Below are 19,970 nucleotides of genomic sequence, written 5' to 3' on the forward strand. Positions count from 1 at the left end.
GCTTTTTTTTTTTTAAAAAAAAAAGAAGGATTTCAAGATTTGCATTCTACCGGTATACAATATATAAATGTATGGAAAATAGACCTCTTTATTAGCTTCAAAGACCTGTTAGAAATACATTAATTTTTATACATTGAATTGGAAGTGACAGTAAAGGTAATCTAATCATTGCAAATCCCTGCTTATTGCAGGATCTGCTAGATGCCTAGAGAAGAGGTCTCCAACCGTGGCAACTTTAAACCTGGCGGACTTCAACTCCCAGAATTCCCCAGCCAGCTTTGCTTTAAGTCTGCCAGGCTTAAAGTTCCCAAGGTTGGAGACCTCTGGGCTAGAGCATCTCTAACAGTTTACCATCTTGCATCAGAGAACTCATATCATGTGGCAGTCTGTGCCACTGGCTAATGACCTGTACAATCAGGAAATTCTTAATGTCTAACCGGAGCCTCCGTGCTTGTAGTTAACCTAGAGTTCTGGTCCTGCCTCTAGGGCAATAGAGAGTAAGAGCACTCCCGCTTTAATACTTACGTTAAAAAATCTAGACAATGGATTATTTCCTGGGAAGTTGGTCCCATGTCAAGTTCCCTAACTATAATTGACTTTAATACAAAAAGTTGCCATAGTTATATCTTTTCTTGTGATTCAGCTGCTAGACATGTGCAAAAAGAGCAACCCAACAAAGGGGAACAAAAATTCAGTCTCATCTTGGTTTTTAATGAAAACATTAAGAAAGTGATCAAGTGAATTACAGCAACATTTGTCTCAAGAAATCATAGTTTTTCCTCATTTTGTACCAAAGCAAATTATTTCCCATTTTATTTACAACTTAGCATATAAGAAATTGGCATATAAATTGACTTGATTCATTTCTGGAAGTGATTTATCTGAGTTTCTCTTGGTTCTACCTTCCAGCCTGCCCTGCAGGAGACGTATCATGCAGTAGTTTCAATAGAAAAATAAGAAAGACAACTTCAAATGGAATTGGGTAATTTTTTGGCAATTGTCTTATGTACTCTTTAGTAACGTGATACTAATATAGTGGCTTTAGAGGAAATGTAACATGTGAAATGTTTTGTAATGACCAAGCTGGATTTTCTTCAGTATCTCCTTGGAGTAGGATTTCAGCTCAGAAAAAGCAAAACACACAATTTTTTTACTTCATATCTCCTAGCATTTTTGTATACTTAGATGTATTTGATTACGGTAAGTAACCAGTATTGCTCTTTTTAAGAAGTCTGTTTTAAGGAAAGAGAAAATCGATTTTTTAAGGCTGTGTGTGTGGGGGGGAACTGTTCCTAGCATTTAATCCTGATATTGCAAACTAATTGATGGGCTGTGCTCCAGTTGAAAATAAAAAAAGAGTATTCATATGGTAGAAAATTGTCCTGTGGAGAAATATAAAAGATGATTTTTATGGGACTTGTTAGAAAGCTTTGAGCAGTAAATTAGGGGGTGCAGGGTTTTTTTTGAGATGGGGTACTTAAAAAAATGCTGGTTTTCTAGACTATGTGACAATTATTCTATGGATTCTTATCTTCAGATTCCACTGTTCAGGGATGAAGGAAATACCGTGCACATCTTCAGGAGCACTTCAGATCCTATAGAATTCATATCTAAAGAAAGTGCTGTTTTCTGTAAAATGTGAACTAATATTTTGATTGAAGTTAAGAAATTGGCTATGTCTTGTATGTGAATATTTGAAATTAGAGCCTTGTGATTTTTATATGCCATATATTTTTGATGAGGTAGTACGTGTAATATTTTTCTCTTCGTGAAGAGGAATAAGACAGACATCTATGCTGCATTGCATGGTATAAAGTAGAAATATACAATTTGAAGTGAAGCGCAATCAGTGAAGGCCTAAGGTGGGAAAAAAACTGGGCCAAAAGTTAAAGGGAGCAAGAGTGAAGAAAAAATGTGTGGCACCAGCATCATTAGAATGGAATGGGCACTAGGGAAGGTTTGGGAGCTGTTGATCTCCCAAATATATAGGACCCTGTATATTACATAACAACAGAACCTGCTAAATTAAAAGCTATCTAGTCTTTAACTTCAGCAGCATGTTTCAAAATGAAGTTTAGGAATGTAAAAGCAAAGAAATATTTCTACTACAGATATTTGAATTAAGACCTTTGAATGATTAAGCATGTGTCTTAAAGCACACGTATCTTGTTGAATGCATAAATTTGATCAACCCCTTTCCTGTTAGAGGGCAGGGAAGAATCTAATGTCACTTGTCCTATTTTTGAGTAAAGTACCTATAGCACAATTCTATGTTGACTTGGAAGTGAATCCCATTATGGCCATTTCTGTTGAGTGAATTTAAGATTTCGTCCTCTGGCTATTTTCTACAACAGAACCATCATTTTGTTCTGAATTATTAACTCAGTGGAAGCAATCGGTTATTGCTGGTTTAGAATCATGCTGCTGTCACAGTGTAGAAGACAGGTACAAGTGGCAGCTACTAGACTGAAGTCTTTTTAAGGAGCAGCGGGCCACTTTTCTGTGCCATTTTTAAACAAAGAGAGAGAAAGAGAAAAGCATAACCTTGTTGAACTAGTCACGCACTGAGAAATAGCAATCTAAAGCCATGTTGGCATTTTACTCCCAGCAACTAACTGCATTGTGCTGTGTTAGATAGAATGCACCTGCTAGTTGCAACAGCTCCACTGTCAAACTCTTCTGCTTCAAAAATCAAAATCAGTAAGATGTTTAGTCATTGAATGAGGCCCCATTTGTCCCTGAGATCAGCTCTGTTTCCTCTTGCTGCCTCAGGAGGGGCTGAAGCAATTGTCAAGGCTGTTCTCCTTCATTGGAAAGATGGCTGTAGCCAAGTGGCTGGGACTTCACACGGAAGAGTACTGTCAGGAGCAGAACAGTAAGTAAGAACAGGAGAGATCCACAGACAGCCAAAGTCACAATCAGTTCTGCAAAAGAGTGAAACAAAAACCATTCTAATTACAATGGTTTAATCTTACATGAATTGTCCTTCAGATTCATGCCGCCTCACTCACCTGTGTCGTTCAATGTGCTTATTATCTTACATTCCTGTTTCCAGTCCTTTGAAATAACTGGCTCTGTAAGTTGCAGGAATTGCGGAAGGGGACAGAGCTGTTTACAGTCGGGAAGCTGCAATATATAAGGCTCCTTCTGACTTTCATTCCGAAAGAACATCTCCACTGTAAAGTTACTGGAAGGAAGACGTATGATAGAAACAGGTTTTAATGGTCCATCAGTTGTTTTATATCACATTTTCTACAGGAACCAAGCACTGAAGCATGCAACTTCTATCCAGCCCAATCCCCTTTGTGTAATACTAGAAATCTAAAAATGTTAGACTGTCCCCTACTGTTTGGAGCACTGTTCTTATGCAACTTAGCTATTTTTCTGGTATATTTTTTGTATCAGATCACAAGCGATCAACGCTTGCGGCAATAACAAGTGGAAAGAGTTCATTATTAAATATTGTGTCCACAAGTGTATCAAAGTACTTAAACAGTGCATATGTTTATGGCTATTATATTCACATCAAAGTTAATTAGCACTGGTGGAAAATAATAATTGTTTTAAACAGATTGGAAAAGGTAATTACTCTATGGATTGTTCTGAAGATTGTAATTCTTTTTTAAAGTCATTTGTCTTTTCTGAGTGTATTTTGAACATTAAAGTTCAGCACACAGTTGCCTTTGAGTCTCATATCTCTTTGATACCCTGAGCAAAGCCCTCACCCGTCATCTTCTTCATACAGTTCAAATATATGACATGAAGCATAGGGTGGTTGCTTCCCATTGTAAACATTCAGAGCTGTCTGCAGTGCCACAAGCGTGGTGTCATGCTGAGGAAAGAAGAAATATGTGAATCTTCCCCTTAGTATGCACAGAAGACAATCTAAAATGCATTTTCTAAGTGAAGAATTTCCTGAACTACAGTGGGATAAAAACAAAAGGGATTCTAGAACGTAGATTAATAGTTAGCATTTATTCTTACAATGAAGAGCATTTCAAAGTGCAGGGTTCCCCAACCCTCAGCATGCCAGAAACCAGACTGTGCAAACATGTGAAGCCCCATCCAAGGGATATAGTTAGCACACAAAACCACACCCCCTCCCCCCTCCGGTCCGCAGAAAAGCTCTCCATGGAACCGGTCACCAACTTTTTGGGTACCACTGTCATAGGGTATTACAGAAGGGGAAACTCAACACGCCAAACTTACAGCTGAGTACACAAGCATTTTGAGATGGTGAGGTGCTGAGTCTTTTGTAGCTAAGGTAAGATTCTTCCTTATTTGAGACAAAAGAACTCCTATAGTAAGGAAAAAAAAAGAGTCTAGATCATAATCTCTTACAGACACTCGCACTTATTACTTGAATAAACATTTCTTCTTTACTTACCGCCCTGCAGACGAGCTTTCTCCACTTGTCTATGGATGCCAAAAAGGACATTAAAACTGAAATCTTTTAACTCCTTCAGTTTGGCCATCACCACAGGAGTTACCCATGCTGGAAGATTCATTTTGTGCATTGTCTAGAAAGACACAAGAAAAAGGTGGTTGGCCCTTTGAAGAATGAATGTAAATATTCCTAAAATCTCAGAACCATGCCATACAGAGCCTGTTTGCAGCTTACTACAATTTTGGAATGATGAGGGGGAAGAATAATGTACAAAACCAACACGATTTAGTAATTATTAAATAGCAACACATTTTTCATCCAAGTATTAATAGCTCCAATATTCAAATGATTTAATGTTGAGGTGTTTTTGCACAGGGTTATAGACTTTCAAGTCTGAAAAGTTTCATTCATGTTGACTGAAAATTTTAAATTTGACAACATGCCTACTATTTTTGGAGCAGGAAAACTGGTAGTCATTTTAAATATTTAATAGGGCTTAACATTGTTTGAAATAATAATATATGTATTCCATAGCAGCGTGTGTATTAGATCACAGGTACTACCAAGAAGTCATTGAAGTAAAATGTTTGAATTGGCTTCCCTCAAATTATGTAAACATGACCAGCAGTGTGATGTTGAGAATATGGAATTGATTTTAAAGTTAAAATGTAATATACAATATTACTGTTAAGGGAACATGTCAGTTTTAAATCATGTATCAGATTCAACCTAGATTTTCAGCAATTTATCATTCTAATTTATGAAGTAATATTTCCAGTTATCATTATCGTTATGATCATCAACCAGAATTTGGATCTTTTCTATATTACCAGATCAATGAAATCAAAAGTCATATCTGGTGGTGTGTAAAGTGATGTGACTAAGATGTCCCCTAATCTGATACAATCTGATGTATGTTTGCATGAGGATTTTTTTTTTCCTGTTGTACAAAACGGGGTATGAGTGAGACCTCTTTCTACGTTAACTACAGACACTAATATTAGACAATATACCTGTTAGTAAGAATATGGAGAATAGGGTTTGTCTATACAGGAATGGAAATAATTGTCTTTTATGGAAGAAGAATACACAGAGGTTTTATAGGAATACAGTTTGGATAGGGAAGCCTTTTCTCATTCTGGACCTTAGTCATCCCAGCCTTTATCATTTCTAGATGTTGTTAAAATCTACATTAGAAGTTTACCAGATAGTGAAAGGCTGTGCTAAAGGTTTGGAACAATGTACTTATATATACTTCTGGTTTCTTTCTGTGGTCAGTTTGCAGGTCTTCTGATAAAGCAGAACCTGCTGTTCAGAAAAGAGGAAGGTAGTATTGTGTGTTTTTGATTGTTAAGAGGGTCTCTTAACTCTACAGAGTAGATTGTCTTATTATTTAATAATAAACACATATGTATTCTTCAGAGAGAAAATGCATCCACTTTCAGTAACCAAATCACATATTAGAAACCTTTCTTATTAGATGGTTATTATATGCATGGTATAACAATAACAACAATTTGAGTAACAACAGAAGTATTTCTGTGCAGAACAATCATGTCATGAATATTCTCCATGTAGCCCCTGTGTAAGAGCATAGGTAGTTTCAAATATTACTAAGGCAATAATTTTAACAAGCACCTAAAGCAAATGACTAATTTACAACACAAAACATACCTCACAGAAGAGTGCATCATACACACTCCAGACAGATTCAATGGAAACATCCTGAATTCCTGTGATGTTTGCCACCATTTTCAAGAATTCCTGTATAAGTTTAAAAAAAAAACATTTTCTTTCTTTCCATGATCCCAATAATTATATAAAGAAAACAAGATATTATATGATGTATAAAAATACATAGAAAGCAATGTACCATATTCTGGATGGTCATATTTACATACTCTGGCGACTGCCTGGTCTCATTTAGCAACTGTTCGTAACGGGGACAGGAAGGTAGTGGAAACCGCAAGAGCTGGAAAGAGGCAACATTGATATTAGATTAAAAATGATAATTTGAGCACAAATCCCTCTTTATAATCACTAATTTCATGGCAATCTACCTCTCTAGGAGCTACCTACAGTATTTGTTTTGGCTAAGAATTCTCTGGCAATTAAAAACCAGAGTCTTGTAGCCCCTTTTAAGACAGACAAGTTTTTTATAATAAGACATAAGCTTTTGTGAGTGGCAGTTTATCAGATTCCACTGCACCACACAGCTCTCCTATAACATCTGGGAATTAAAGTAAAAAAGCAGAAGAGTGGAGCTCGAAGTAGTAGGAAAAAAAAGTACTGGAGAGATATTTTGACAGAGACGGACCTAATCTTCCAACATTTAAAGTGTTAAAGTGACTCACCTTCTCCATGTAGTCAGGTACAGTGTGTACAGGAATAGGCTGCCAAGTAATATTGGGATTAAACACTTGCTTCCCTTCTGGAGGATACAGGCCTGCTAGATTTGCCTCGGCACTCATCAAGGTTCGATCAAAATCTGTACTGCGAACAAAGATCTGCCAGGAAAAAACCCAAATAGAAGTGAATTACCTTAGTGTCACTATCATTACTATACTCAGGCTATCTAAGAACAAGCATAGGAGGTCTATTTTAATCAAGGCTGCAAATCTTGAGCTGGCAACATTTTCAACCCAAGAGCTGTGGTTCAAAGTGCAGTACCACAAGTATGCAATCCCCCCCCCCATTACTCATCGTGTACTAAAAAGGGCTGCTATGAATGCTAGTCTAGGGTAGTTTCCCCCTCCCCCTTTTTTTTCCTTATACAAACATTGCATAAAAGTTTGCTATAATCTAGAGCAGGGGTATCAAACTTGATTTCATTAAGGGCTGTATCTAGGTTGTGTTTGACCTCGGGTTGGGATGGGTGCGGCCAGGGTGGGTTTGGCCAGCTTAATGTCATTGTGTCGGGGGTGCCTGTGGCAGCCCAAGTGCTCTGCCAGGGAAAACAGGCTCCCAAGCTCCATTTCCTGCTGCAACGGCCACCTGCAACCCTCTGCCAGCGAAAACAGAGCTTGGGAGGGCCACACGCAGCCCTCCTGAGCTCCGTTTTCACTGGTACAGGCACCATGGGCCACTCCTTCGCTTTTTCCAGGGTGCCCCATAGGCCAGATTTAAGAACCTCCTTGAGTTTTGCATCCCTGATCTAGAGCAATGAGGTTGGGACGGAGAAGCTATGAAGCTTCCAATGTCTTTCAGGTAACATTGTTTCAGATGGTTAAGTTCCCGCTAGAGCATAATTCTGAACAGGATTATTGGGAAGAAGAAAAGAAGAAAAACAGGGTATTTCTTTCAGGGCTGCTAGATGGTAGTGATCTAGGTTTCTACCTCTCCTAGTCACCATGGAAAGCAAAGAATTTGTAAGGCTGTTAAAGTACAGCCATTGAGTGCAGCAGGAAATAATAAACCTAACGATACATAGAATAATGCCAACAAACTTCATTGAGGAGCCCAAGCTATGTAAAAGGAATTTTAGGAGCAATTGTGGTTTTGGTCCAGATCAGCTTCCAATTTCACAGACCAATCAAGACTCTTTCAAACATATGTAGTAGCTAAAAAAATACCTCCAAAGCTCTTTTTCAGAAAAAAGGATGGTCATTTAATTAGTTTCTCTGCTTCTACAGTCTATGGGTTTTCCTGTATTGTAAACTTATGGGCAACGAACTGTCCATAGAAATAGGAACTAGCTTTTTCTTCATGCGTGTTGATATATTTATGAATGAATCCTACAAAAAAAAACGTTCTTGACCAGAACACATTGTGCCAAAAGTCAATAGCTGTCAGATGAACAGATTGTCCAGATATGTGTGTCATAAACAAACAGTTCTTTGAAAAGGGAATTACTGTTTGATAGTCCAAGCAATCTAAATTAAATGTTTCTGAACTATACTAAATAAACAACTATGGTTATGGAATTAGAAAGGGACACTGAATCCTTTGAATGCAATCCCCTGCTCAGTGCAAGAATCTTAATTAAAGCATTCCACCAGATGACCATCTGTGATCTGCCCAACACAACTAATGAAAGGGAGCTCTCTGAGTAATTGATTCATTCCCATTATTAAAAAGTGTTTTTAAATACTCAATTGGAACTTGCTTTCCTAAAAGTTCATTCGGTTACTCTTATGTCTTGCATATTAGGATGAGAGAGAACACATCGTAATCACTCTGAAAAAAAGCTGTATCTCCTTTCAACCATCTTTTCTCAAGGCAAATACCCACTTTCTTTCTTCATTGCACTTAGTTTCTAATCCCAATCATCCTCATTGGTCTTCACTGAACCTGTTCTGATTTCACTGATTCTTCCTTAAAATGGTGCCCGAAACTCGACTCAGTATTCAAGGGAGATTAAAACCAAATAACGTGGAATGATTAGATCATGTAATTGGACATTATATTCATATTGATGAAACCCATATTGAGTTTCCAATTTTTGCATTCACATCCCACTGCTAGATTAAACTCAGTTTTCAATCATCTACTTTTCAAAACTTTTTTCATATTATTACCAAAGCTAGGTATCTTCCACTGTGTTATGTGTTCATTTATATGTGTGTGTGTGTGTGTGTGTGTGTGTGAGAGAGAGAGAGAGAGAGAGAGAGAAATGTGCTCATTTCATTTCTGTTTCATAAATAACTATATGAGCCCTTTCAGCTCATTTCATTTCTGTTTCATAAATAAAGAACTATATATTTGCCCTTTCAGCTCATTTCTTTAGATTATCCAGATTATTTTGAATTTTATTTCTGACCTCTAAGGCAAGGGTTTCCAATCTTGGCAACTTTAAGACATGTGGACTTCATACTGGCTGGGGAATTCTGGGAGTTAAAATCCACAAGTCTTAAAGTTGCCATGTTCTAGGGCAAGGGTGTCAAACTCGCCATGTCATGTTGATGTCATGTGACATATCGTGATTTCTTTTTGCCTTTGTGGAATGGATGTGAGTGGCCTGTGTGTGACACATCTGACCTGTGAGCCGCCAGTTTGACACCCCTTTTTTAGGATATTAACAATCCTACCCAATATTGTATCACATTTAAAACTGATAAGCCTTATCTTCGTCTCTTCATCTGAGACATTTATACAAATATTGACTTAGCCCTCATCCTTGTGACACATCACTCTATGCCTTTCTCCAATATAATGTATGATTATGCAACAATAAACCAGAAAATAAAATTACTACACATAGCTCTTCTCTATTGGCGTAAAGCAATATTATGCAAAATGCACAGAAGGAACAAGGAGAATTAGTTGTACTGTTACTGCTAGTCATATGGAGCGCACCAACCTCTTGCCTTTTGTATGATGTACTCAGGAATCCATCGTAACGCCTACGAAGAGCTTGGCCCAGGTCCCAATGTTGTTGCATCCCTTCCTATTCATATCAATATGGGCAAATTAATAGTTAAGTAGGTCTTAATTGCTAGTTAACAAAACAGCAGAAAGCAAAAATAATGTTTTTACAGGTCAAAAGTTCTCAGTGGAGAAAATGTGAACGAAACAACTTCCTGAAATGGAGAGAACAACCCCCTCTCCTTCAAAGATCTATTTTCTGTCCTCTTTCTTCTTTTTAAGTTTTCGGCTGTTCTTACAATAAAATAAACTTAATAGTTAATTATAAAAACTCCTTGGATTTTGAGTGATACTGCTGCTTCCTGGGATAGCAAAGAAAGTAGGAAACTTGTATAAAAATAGCACTCCAGAAGGGAGGGGGGAGGGGAAAAAAAGAACAAAACAGGAAATATTAAAACTGTTGCTAAAAGTGCTTGAGTGATGCTTGTTGACAGGGCAGTTACTCTTCATGCCTCGCTTCAAAAAAGTAGTTATCTTGATTTTTAAAGTCCCACCTGAGACAGTTGTCCAAATCCTTGGGGCCAGGCACTTTCCTGGTAGGGATCACGAGGATATGTCTTCACCGGAGAGCGATCTCCATGCCGATACAACTGGAGGAAACCAAAAATACACGCATTCTGTGTAGCCCATGCACATGCTTGTGCCAGTTCTAATTTAGGTTTGGGGAAACGTTATTATTTAGCTCGAAAGTGAGGACGACGACAACACTGTTGTTACTAGCCGGGATAGCCGTACCGGGCGACCAGCCTCTCCCGCCTCGTTCCGCCCTTGCAATCATCACCATCATCCCTGGACTCTTCCCTTCCAACGCTTCCGCAAAAAACAAGCAAAATGCCGAGAATGGCAACGTTTGGATGACAACAATACGCGAAGATTTCCCCTCCACTCAGACCAGCAACCTGCAAGGAAAAGGCAGGACGCAACCCAATGCCACGATCCCGGTGCCATAAAAGCGGCAGGGCAAGGCGGCGTCGGCGTTGTTTTAAATCTGCCAGGTTTTTAACAAAAAGTCGTCGCAAACTGGCTTTTCAAAGGGATCTCGCGGTTAACTTCCTAGCAGCTAACAGATTTGTCCCCTTCCCCTTTTTTTTTCCTTAAAAAAAACAAAACGAAACGAAAAAAAAAACCACCCTCGGGACGTGTCACCTGAACCAAAGGATCGCCCGCCGGGCGCCCCCCTCCACTTAGCCCCCTCCCTCCAGGTTTGCTTCGGCTGCTCACCAAAGTCACGAAGCGGAGAGTCCGGCTCTGGGAGATCGGCGGGGCTAACGCAAGGACGAAGCCCAGAATAAAGGTAAAGCGAAGCCCCCTCCAGTTGCAGCGACTTTTGCTACCTTCCATGTCTCTTTTCCGCCGACCATCGACGTTCCTTGTTCGACCCCCCCGTTCCTGGGAGAAAGTGAGCATGCTCCATTTAGCCGCGCATGCTCAATAGCAGCGTTTGAAGCTATCTCTCTCTGCCATATTTTCGGAGAAAACGGTTTGGCTGAGAAAGGGAGGAAGTGATCGGATAACAGAATAATAGAGTCGGAAGGGACCTTGGAGGTCTTCTAGTCCAGCCTCTTGCTCAGACAAGAGACCCTATACGTTTCAGATAAATGGCTGTCCAGTCTCTTCTGAAAAATTTCCATTGATGGAGCACTCACAACTTCTGAAGGCAAGCTGGTTAATTGTTCTCACTGTCATGAAATTTCTCCTGTGTACTATAGGAGTTCTTAGTTCTTTTGATCCCTCCTGTGGCTAATGTTGAAGCAGAAATGAAAGTCTTAGGTTGCCTTCTAGAAATCGTTTGTAATCCACCGATGTTTTAGAAAATGGCAGATGAATAAAAGATGAAAATAAAAACTCAGCAGAAAAGAAACAAAAATAGTATCTCAACTGAGAGTAAAAAAGTGAAACATCAGTGCACAGTTAACTGTAAAAGATTGTAGAAAAGTAGACAAGCTATACCACCAGGTGGAAATAGGTAGATCTTGGAGATGCTCTTAGTGGCCAAGTGAGTGTCAATCATACCCTCCCTCTTTTGACAACCGTCTCCCAAATATTGCAGATTGCAGATCATGTCAGGGGAGAATTTGTACGGTGTCAGGAAAACTGAGAGGGTGGCTGCATGGTGAATGGTTATTAGATAAAAGAAGGCAAGCTCTTTAGACAATGAAAATCTTGCTCAAAGAAGAGACAAGGAAGGCCAATCTTGAATTATAAATATTGACCTTACTGTCATAAAGCTCTGATACCAGAAGAACTAAGCCCATCCTATCAGACTGTTTGCCAAGAAATAAGAAATAGTACTGTACTAACTAAATGACACTGAGTCTTGTTGAAGAGCTTGGACAAAATATCTCTGCCTGAATTTATATTTTTAGGAGGAAACCAAACAAACCAGGACAAATAATTTTAGGCATTTGACATGCACAAGGATTGTATAGTGTTACTCAATACAATGTAAAGTTTCAAAAAAGTTTCAATTTTTTTAAATGTAAAATTTCAAATGTAACTTCTCCATACAACTAATCTCTGAAACAGACACCTGGAAACCAGCAAATACAACTCATCTGTACGTCTGTCTCCATCTAAATATACCTGTGAAAAGAAGCATCAAATTATATGTCTGGTTCAAGTGAAATATTGGTGAAGCACTATTTAAAATAACATTGTTAATCATAAAGAAGGACTAGTCTGGGAAACCCTATCTCAGTATCATTTTATAGTTCTTTGAGATTGTCAGTAAGCATGTAGAAATAGAAGATTCAGCAAACATGTTTAGTCTGTGTCATATGTCAAGCTATCCTGTGATTTATTTGACTATGATTAAGCATTAATCCATGTGTCCAAGTTTGCCCAACACACTAAACTACACAACTAGCCACATCAGCTGGGGTTACACCCTTCACTAAGCAACATTTTGCAAACTCAGTCTCCAACTTTCAAAAGAGTTGGTTTTTGAGAAGGTCCCACATAACAAATTCCAGAACAAATTCAGGAAGTTGTAGAGAGTTCCTTTTCTAAATTTCCAACTGAAGAATAGGAAACAGTATGTAGAAGTAATCAGTAATTTTCACCATGGAGGTGCCTAAGGGGATCTACTAGGCCAGGGATTAGTGGTTTTTTATTAGTTCTGGAATGGGTAAACATTGTGATCAAATATGCTGATAACAAAAACAATGTAATGGTAATTATGGTTTCATATTTGGAACATAAAATGATACAGACTGGAGCAAAAGCTACCTCCTGATCAATTTACAGATATCCTTATTAGACATATGTAAATACTATAATGCCTTTACACTGATCTATGCCTTTATACGTATCTATCATAAAACTACATATTAGTACTGGTTGGATCACTATTAAAAGTAGGATTTGATACTATCTACATGGAAGATACGGTTCTCAGTATCCACCTATGTTATCTTTGTCAACTTATGGTACTTGAGTTAAAGTGTTATTGCATGTACAGATAGTCCTCAACTTAGGACCACAATTGGTACTATAATTTCTGGTGCTAAGTGCAGTTTAGTCTTGAGTCACATCCAATTTTACAACCATTTTTATTATGTATATTAAATGAATCACTGCAGTTTCCAAATGAATCACACAATCATTAAACAAATCTAGCTTCATAAGTGCAAGGACCAGACATAAGTCACTTTTTCAGGGCCATTGTAACTTTGAATGGTCAAGCTTGCCAACTACTTGTCATTAGGCAGGAACATAAAACAATGTGTCTCCAAAGCATTCCTGGAAGGTTGTAGTTCAGATGAGCTGAAATACAGAACACTTTGATAGTTCCAGATGTCAACCAAGATAATACTCAGAGATATCGTCTCGGTCTCTCTCTTTCTCTCCTCCCTCCTCCCCACCCCCCATGGCCTGGACACTAGCTCACTTGCTTTGTCCTCTACCTACTTCAAGCCATGCTTGAATAAGAAGAGTAAGAATAACTTTCGTGTCACTTTGAATGTACACTAATTGGCATACATTAAAATGAAATTTTGTTGCATACAGCTCTCAAAGGGTCACCAGCTCCATATTGACAAAATAAATATACAAACACAAAATTATGCATATACCCACATATATGACATGGAGAAACAAGTCTAGTTCAGATGTATACATGTATATGGCAAGAAAAACAAATCTTGCAAGTTTACCAGATGGATGGCATAGGGAACACAGCTGTTAACATAATCTGGTAGTCCTGCTAGAAATGCCTCCAATTAATGTCTTTGAAACCAAAGACATTAATTGGAGGCATCTAATACGAGATAGGAACAGGAAGGAGCTGGAAAAATCAATGATAGTGTATTGGTTGGAAAGACTGTTCTTGAAGCCCATGGCAATGGTTGTTCAGTTGTCCTCCTGATCCTCCATTTTCCTTTCTCTACCTTCTCTTTGCTACCAGTGAAATCCTTGATGTAACCCAAGATATCCAGCCAGTCCATCTGAGCTTCCCATGATATTTCTTTCTCCATTTTCTCTTACAACCTTGATTTCAATGATATTGGCAACAATTAAATGGATGTAGAGAAGTGCTCAGAAAATTAAGTGGTGGGCAGACAGATTGGATATGACGTATTTTTAGACCAGAACTGTCTACTGCCTTCCAATAACAGATCAGATGATCATAGATGGAAGGTTTTGCTGCTCATCCTTATTTGCATGCTTCACCTAGCTGGGGACTGTGAAAAATCAAGCTATTACATTTAATAGGCTCTGATTTGGGGTAATGTACTTCTTTTATTCTAAAGACATAGGTAATTCACAGAGTACAATGATGAACAGTACAAAGAAGGGACTATTCTGGAATAAAATAAGGACTTTTGCTACTATTTGTTTAAAGAGACTGCTTTAATTAAGCTAATTAGAAATTTGTGAAACTGAATAATTTTCAGAAAAAAATGAGAGTAAAAGTGAGTGTTTGGCAGTACCTTTTCTTTCTTTTCTTTTTTCCCATTTCAGAGATGCAGATTTTAGAGAAAGGGACAGCAGTCTGCCCCAAACAGAGTGCCTTCTGGATGTCAACCACTCCATGCTGGTTAAAAATTTTGATGTTGCTTTTAGATGAAAACAGGTTGGGAAAGAAGGACCTTGGTTTATATGATCACTCCTTAAATAGTCGAATTAGACTAAGAAAGCAATCTTGGTCAAAAGACTTTTGAATACAATATAGTGGTAGGATTAGAAATATAGACACACTAATATATTAAACTGTTTCTTTATGGCTAAGCATAGGTTGTAAAATAAGCTAAAATTAACTAAGATATGCAAGAAAAAAGTCACTTTTCACAAGTCTGCACATCTCCTGAGAAGCAGTTCACATCTGGTGAACCCATCAGCCCCGGCAAGACCAAAGATTAGAGAAACCCTTTGCCTATGATAATTTAATAAAATCTTCAGGTGGGCTACAGTTTTAATGAATTGGAAAACAAAGTCGAACCAGCTAATTGTGTGTATATTCAGCTGTAAGAAACTATGTCCCAGAATGCGGGGTGAGCTACTATTCCAAAATAGGACCATTTTCGACAGCTCAAACTACCGGGACTCAACGTGGCAAGCCTTCCGCTTTCACAGGATTCCGTTGAGGTACAGTACGGGTACAGTACATACCAATAACGGCATTAACAAGAATCCTCACCGGGCGATTATAACGCTTCCACCGATTCGGAGAAAAGCTCGGGAGAGAGACGCGCCCCTCCCCCAACCCCACTCCCCGCCTTTGAGTGGTCTGCCCGCCCCGCAGCCAGGATGTAGTAATCGGGCCGGGGATAGAAAGGGCCGCCGGGGGGTGGAGTTGGGGAAAGTTCAAGCATGTGACTCGAAAGCGGCTGCTGTTGTTGCAGAGACTCGCACTACCTCACTGTCACTTATGCTCAGTGGCCCTCCTCAGCCGAGAACGGCGGAGCGCAGGGTTGAGTTAGAGCCCCCATCCTGCCTTTCCCCGAGAGCCGGTTTTTCGACTTTTGCTCCTTTCGCTTGCCGTGCGCAGCGCGTCCTTCCCCTTCCGGGACTGCCGCCGTTCCCGGACCTGCTGTTCTGGACCGGTAACTACTTTTTTTTTTTTGCGCCATCTTCACGGCAGCTTGGGAATGTGGTAGCCTCCTCCAGTGAGCTCGCCTTGCTTCAGCAACCCTGGGGTCTCCTTAACGTTCCTAGGGGGCCGTTGCTAGGAATTCCTCCTCGTGTCAGTGGAAGGCACCGACGCAAAACACCTGCCGGCGCCAAAGCAGCCACCACACAGGTGTATTTTTTTTTATAAATTGCTCTCCGGAGGCTCCGGAGAGCAGTAAGGACTCCGTTCGTGACTTTTAAGTTGCCCTGCTCTGTGGAGAACCGCTAGTCTTGATTCCAGGAATAAACTCTATAACCAAGATGACTAAGTAAGAGAATGTCCTCTGGCTACCGTCTCATTTTGGTGCGCAGATTAGGAGGTGAGGTATAAAAAAAAACTGGAAAAGATGAGTGATTTTAAAAGCAGGATGTTTAATGTAGCATTCTGATTGCTAGTACAAAACTGATGTAGCTTATTCTTGAGTTTTGCATTCAAAAGGGCAAATGTAAACAAACTTTCCTGGGCATTTTAATTCAACTTAATGTCAGAGTAGATATCCATGCAATCAAGCTGGGGTTGGAGAATGGCAATGATGTGAAAAAGCAGCAGCAGCAGCAGCTTCAGGATGCTATTCGTTTGAAGCTTGCAGTCTTTATAAAAGGAGATTGAATGGAACAGTGGCTGAGTCATCACTGGATCACAAAATAGTCACTTTTAATCTGGAGTGCTGTGTGAATGCAGGCCTTGTGATCAACTGATGGTTCCATAATGCTTTATAAACTCAAAACGTTTAAGTAACCTTAACTAAGGTTTGATTAGCCATGAATAAATGAGTTGGGGAAACATCAATATAATATGCAATATTATTTCTAATAAAGTCTTCAAGTTAAGCCCTCCCCGCATTGCTTCATTAGCAACCACAGATAAGCAGTTTGTTACTGATCGCTTCCTGTGGTGTTTTTTTTCCAATTCAATTCAAGTCTAGGTTACAGTCCTGAGGTTCTGAGGAGGTCTCTCGACCTATCAGACTACTTATCCTCCAAGCTGAGATAAGATCAATTAGATGTTGGTACATCATGTAGGGCATTATTTATAATAATTACTATTTGTGGTGAATCTCTTCAAGATTCCAGTCGCCAGGTTAAAACATGCAGATATAACTTCCACATCATAAAAGGGATTTAATGGTAATGGTCTAAGGTCCACCTTACTGGTCTGTAAGGTTGTCTGTGGCATTCTGTGTAATGCTACTTTTATTTCAACCTGGCTAATCTTTTTGTAGTCATTAATTCAATGGACAGCCTTGAACAAGACACTTTCTTTCTCATCAGTTTTATAAAAAGAGACAGTGCACTTTACCCACATAGGAAGGTTATAGATGCAATAAATATTGCATAATTTACATGAGACCAGATGGAATGATATTCCCTTCAAATCTGATAACAGGAATCAAATCTTACAAGATATTAAACTGAATACACAGACCTTTATTGCAGTACACCAGGACTCTTACATTTGCTAATCAGTGGCTGGGTTCACACAACCTGCTAAGCAGCAGATAATTGGCATAGTATCACTCAATGTATTGTGCAAAGCAGTCAGTGAGGTTACTTTATGATTCATTGTGTTATGTGTATCCAGTGAACTAAGTTATTCAATAAGACAGGAGCAAGCAAACAATGGGTTATTGTATTGAGCAAGAACAGCCAATGCTACTTTAGTATGCTCTTTTGGCATTGTAGAAGGAGAGCTATGTTAATCTATAGTGGCAAAATATCAGCAGTCTGGTAGCACCTTTTCTGACTAAGTTTTATTAAAAGGCAGAAGCTTTGTAAGATGCAGCTGTTTTTCAAGAATCATTTTCATAATTCATACATTGCATTGATCGAAGTGTGATATAGTTTTCATTGTTGGTTTTGCATGTTACTGGTAATCCAGCAAACCACAGTTTAAAAATAATGGTTTGAAATGTGTGGCCTTGGCTTCAGTCCCCAGACCATGCTTCCACATTAATATGAATTAAACATTTCTGTTTCTGCCAGTGATGCAGGTCATATGCTTATTCATCTTGTATCACTTTGGCTTGGCTTCCCAGGGCTGTTTGGTTTCCATGATTCATAGAGTAATACAGTTGGGAGAGACTGGTTGGACCATTGAATCCTATCACAGGCTTAGTACAGAAATCCAAATTAAACTCTCAGTGAGATTTTTGACAAATGGCAGAACCATTAATAAACACCCTTTAAGCATGATTTTTGAGCCAGCTAAGTCATGTGCCACCCAGCCCATGCTTAACTTACTCATCAAAACACCAAAGGGTACTTTGTTAAACATTTTGTTGAACTTAAGAAATATTATATTTACAGATTTCCCACAAAGTATTAAAGAAGTTGTGTAATAAAAAGCAGGATAAATCTAGCAAAGTGTTCTGTCAAGCATGGGAAAATCACGGATCCCAGGCAGTTCAAATTAATATAACGGTTTATTGCAAATTTATACTTTCTACAAAATCTGAATTACTAACTGTCAAAGCAAACAGGCAGCAGGTAAGAGTCAAAGGAATTCAAGGTAGGCAGCACTTAGATTTCTTGTGGGCATAAAGGGAGATTGATGACACTTTTTTGCCGCTCCTTCAGGCTCAGCCTGGTCATCTCCTAATGTACTTGACAAATCCCTACTGACATCTGATAATTACTTTATATTTTCAAGATGTTTCCGAATCACTCTTTATTATCTGCTTTAAAAGCTCATTTATTGATGTTAAACAGTCATCTATAGGACTCTGGATTGTCCTTTTTTGAATATGGACATTCTGTTTATACTCTTCTACTTACTGGGCAGTTTACCAGTTTTCCGTGATTCCTCAAGAGTACTACATAAACTCTTGACCCAATTATTAGCAATTTCTGAGGGAAGTAACCTGAGGGAATGTAGTTCATCAAGTCTTGGAGATTGAAACTCATTTAAAGTAAAGGGGTATTCCTTGTCCATTTAATCTAAAGCTTCACCTCTGACCCTTCATTTTGCTGTTCACAATTTCCTGACAACCAAAAATTAAGTATCTCTCCCACTTTAACAACTGCTTGGTCACCTTCATTGAGCAATTGGTTTACTGATTCTTTTATTTTGAAAATGCCTAAAAGTTTTTTGTTATTATTCTCAGCAGTGGGCAGTAACCATAGCTCATTCTGATGTCATTTCTATAGTTTTCACTATCTGTAATCTTCTATCATGTATTGGCTTCTTTCCATATTTATATATGCCTTTTTATTTTCAGTTCTTCACTAATTTTTTTGTATTGCCACATTGGCTTCTTCTGTTAATGCTTTTTTGTTGGTCTGGTTTGCACTTGTATTTTGATATCAGCTTTCATGTATCTTAATCTCTTTTCTCCATTAATTCTTGCCATGCAGTTCTATTTATCATTGTTCTTAGTTTATTAAAATCAGGTTTTTTGAAATACAAAATGTTTGATTCCATATAGTTTTAGACTGAACTGGAGTGACATATACATTGAGTCATAAAATAAAATAAAATCAACATTGCACAATCACTTTCTTCTGCCATTCCTTCTATTGTCACTTCCTCAGATAAACCAAATCTTCCCTATTGGCAACAATAGATGATCTTTTTGTCAGCTCACACCTTTTCTCTATACTTTTTTAAAAAGTACAGATTAGCCCAAGTAGATCTGCAAAGCAATTTCTTCCTTACAATATTAATAAGGCAAAGTTCTTCCATGCTGCAACCATTTTCTGAATCAACTTTGTTATATTTCCATTTTCTTATAAACTAAGTACATATTGTCATTGTATAATGGTCTGCTTGCTTGCTATAATAACACCAAGAAGTGATACATTAAATTTAAATTGTAGCATCGTATTTCAGTATGAAACTGTCCTTTGTTGGTAATAATATTAATCTGATGAATATAAGAGAGGTCATTTTTATTATAAAAGGCTGCCTTAAGAACTAGCTAAACCCCAGAAATTACAGGAAATATAATCTAGAATATCTTCAGTTTGGAAAATGTTGGTATTGAAAATAGGCTAAAGTTGCATGATGAATTTATCTTAACCACAGTTTATTTAATCAATTTTTCTTACTATGCATTACATATTATAGCATTAATTAAATACCAAGCTAAGTTCATAAATCATACTGGGA

The 19,970-nt window shown here is 38.3% G+C and overlaps 2 protein-coding genes and 1 long non-coding RNA gene across 14 annotated transcripts in view; 1 reads left to right on the plus strand and 2 right to left on the minus strand.

The window, feature by feature from the left end:
- Window positions 1–690: 690 nt before the first annotated feature.
- Window positions 691–11,136, minus strand: ACP2 (acid phosphatase 2, lysosomal). Its single transcript, XM_026707943.2, has 11 exons — window positions 10,973–11,136; window positions 10,246–10,341; window positions 9,687–9,773; window positions 6,742–6,894; window positions 6,261–6,359; window positions 6,062–6,151; window positions 4,388–4,520; window positions 4,210–4,298; window positions 3,726–3,832; window positions 3,012–3,187; window positions 691–2,924 (listed from the first exon to the last, which is right to left on the minus strand). Exons 1-11 carry the CDS (start codon window positions 11,090–11,092, stop codon window positions 2,791–2,793), a joined length of 1,284 nt encoding a protein of 427 aa, XP_026563728.2. The 5' UTR covers window positions 11,093–11,136; the 3' UTR covers window positions 691–2,790.
- Window positions 11,137–13,285: 2,149 nt separating this feature from the next.
- LOC148128181 (uncharacterized) lies at window positions 13,286–15,711 on the minus strand. The gene is made up of 3 exons (XR_015740974.1): window positions 15,608–15,711; window positions 14,683–14,808; window positions 13,286–14,239 (listed from the first exon to the last, which is right to left on the minus strand). It is a non-coding gene; the product is annotated as an uncharacterized LOC148128181 (long non-coding RNA).
- NR1H3 (nuclear receptor subfamily 1 group H member 3) overlaps window positions 15,535–19,970 on the plus strand; it is a 39,384-nt gene continuing 34,948 nt past the window's right edge. The window contains exon 1 of one of the 12 annotated variants that reach the window (XM_026707985.2): window positions 15,535–15,795. Coding sequence is in view for 2 of the 12 variants with exons in the window: in XM_087921541.1 (XP_087777667.1) it covers window positions 16,140–16,182 (43 nt within the window). In the remaining 10 variants the exon portion in view is untranslated. Of the gene's footprint in view, window positions 16,183–19,970 lie in introns of all 12 variants that reach the window. The other 11 variants (XM_026707976.2, XM_087921541.1, XM_087921530.1 and 8 more) reach the window with 11 other exon arrangements.

This window comes from Pseudonaja textilis, chromosome 1 (genome assembly GCF_049901715.1).
Source record: "Pseudonaja textilis isolate UNSWEBS1 chromosome 1, rPseTex1.2, whole genome shotgun sequence".
Classification (NCBI taxonomy): Eukaryota; Metazoa; Chordata; class Lepidosauria; order Squamata; family Elapidae; genus Pseudonaja; species Pseudonaja textilis.

Bases quoted from the DNA above. Each gene is read 5' to 3' on its own strand.
- ACP2 (XM_026707943.2), bottom strand. From the start codon at position 11,092: ATGGAAGGTAGCAAAAGTCGCTGCAACTGGAGGGGGCTTCGCTTTACC. The intron at 6,360-6,741 runs GTGAGTCACTTT...GCCTCTTTCCAG, and splicing joins TACCTGACTACATGGAGAAG to CTCTTGCGGTTTCCACTACC. The intron at 3,833-4,209 runs GTAAGTTTGGCG...TTCTTTCCTCAG, and splicing joins AAATGCTTGTGTACTCAGCT to CATGACACCACGCTTGTGGC.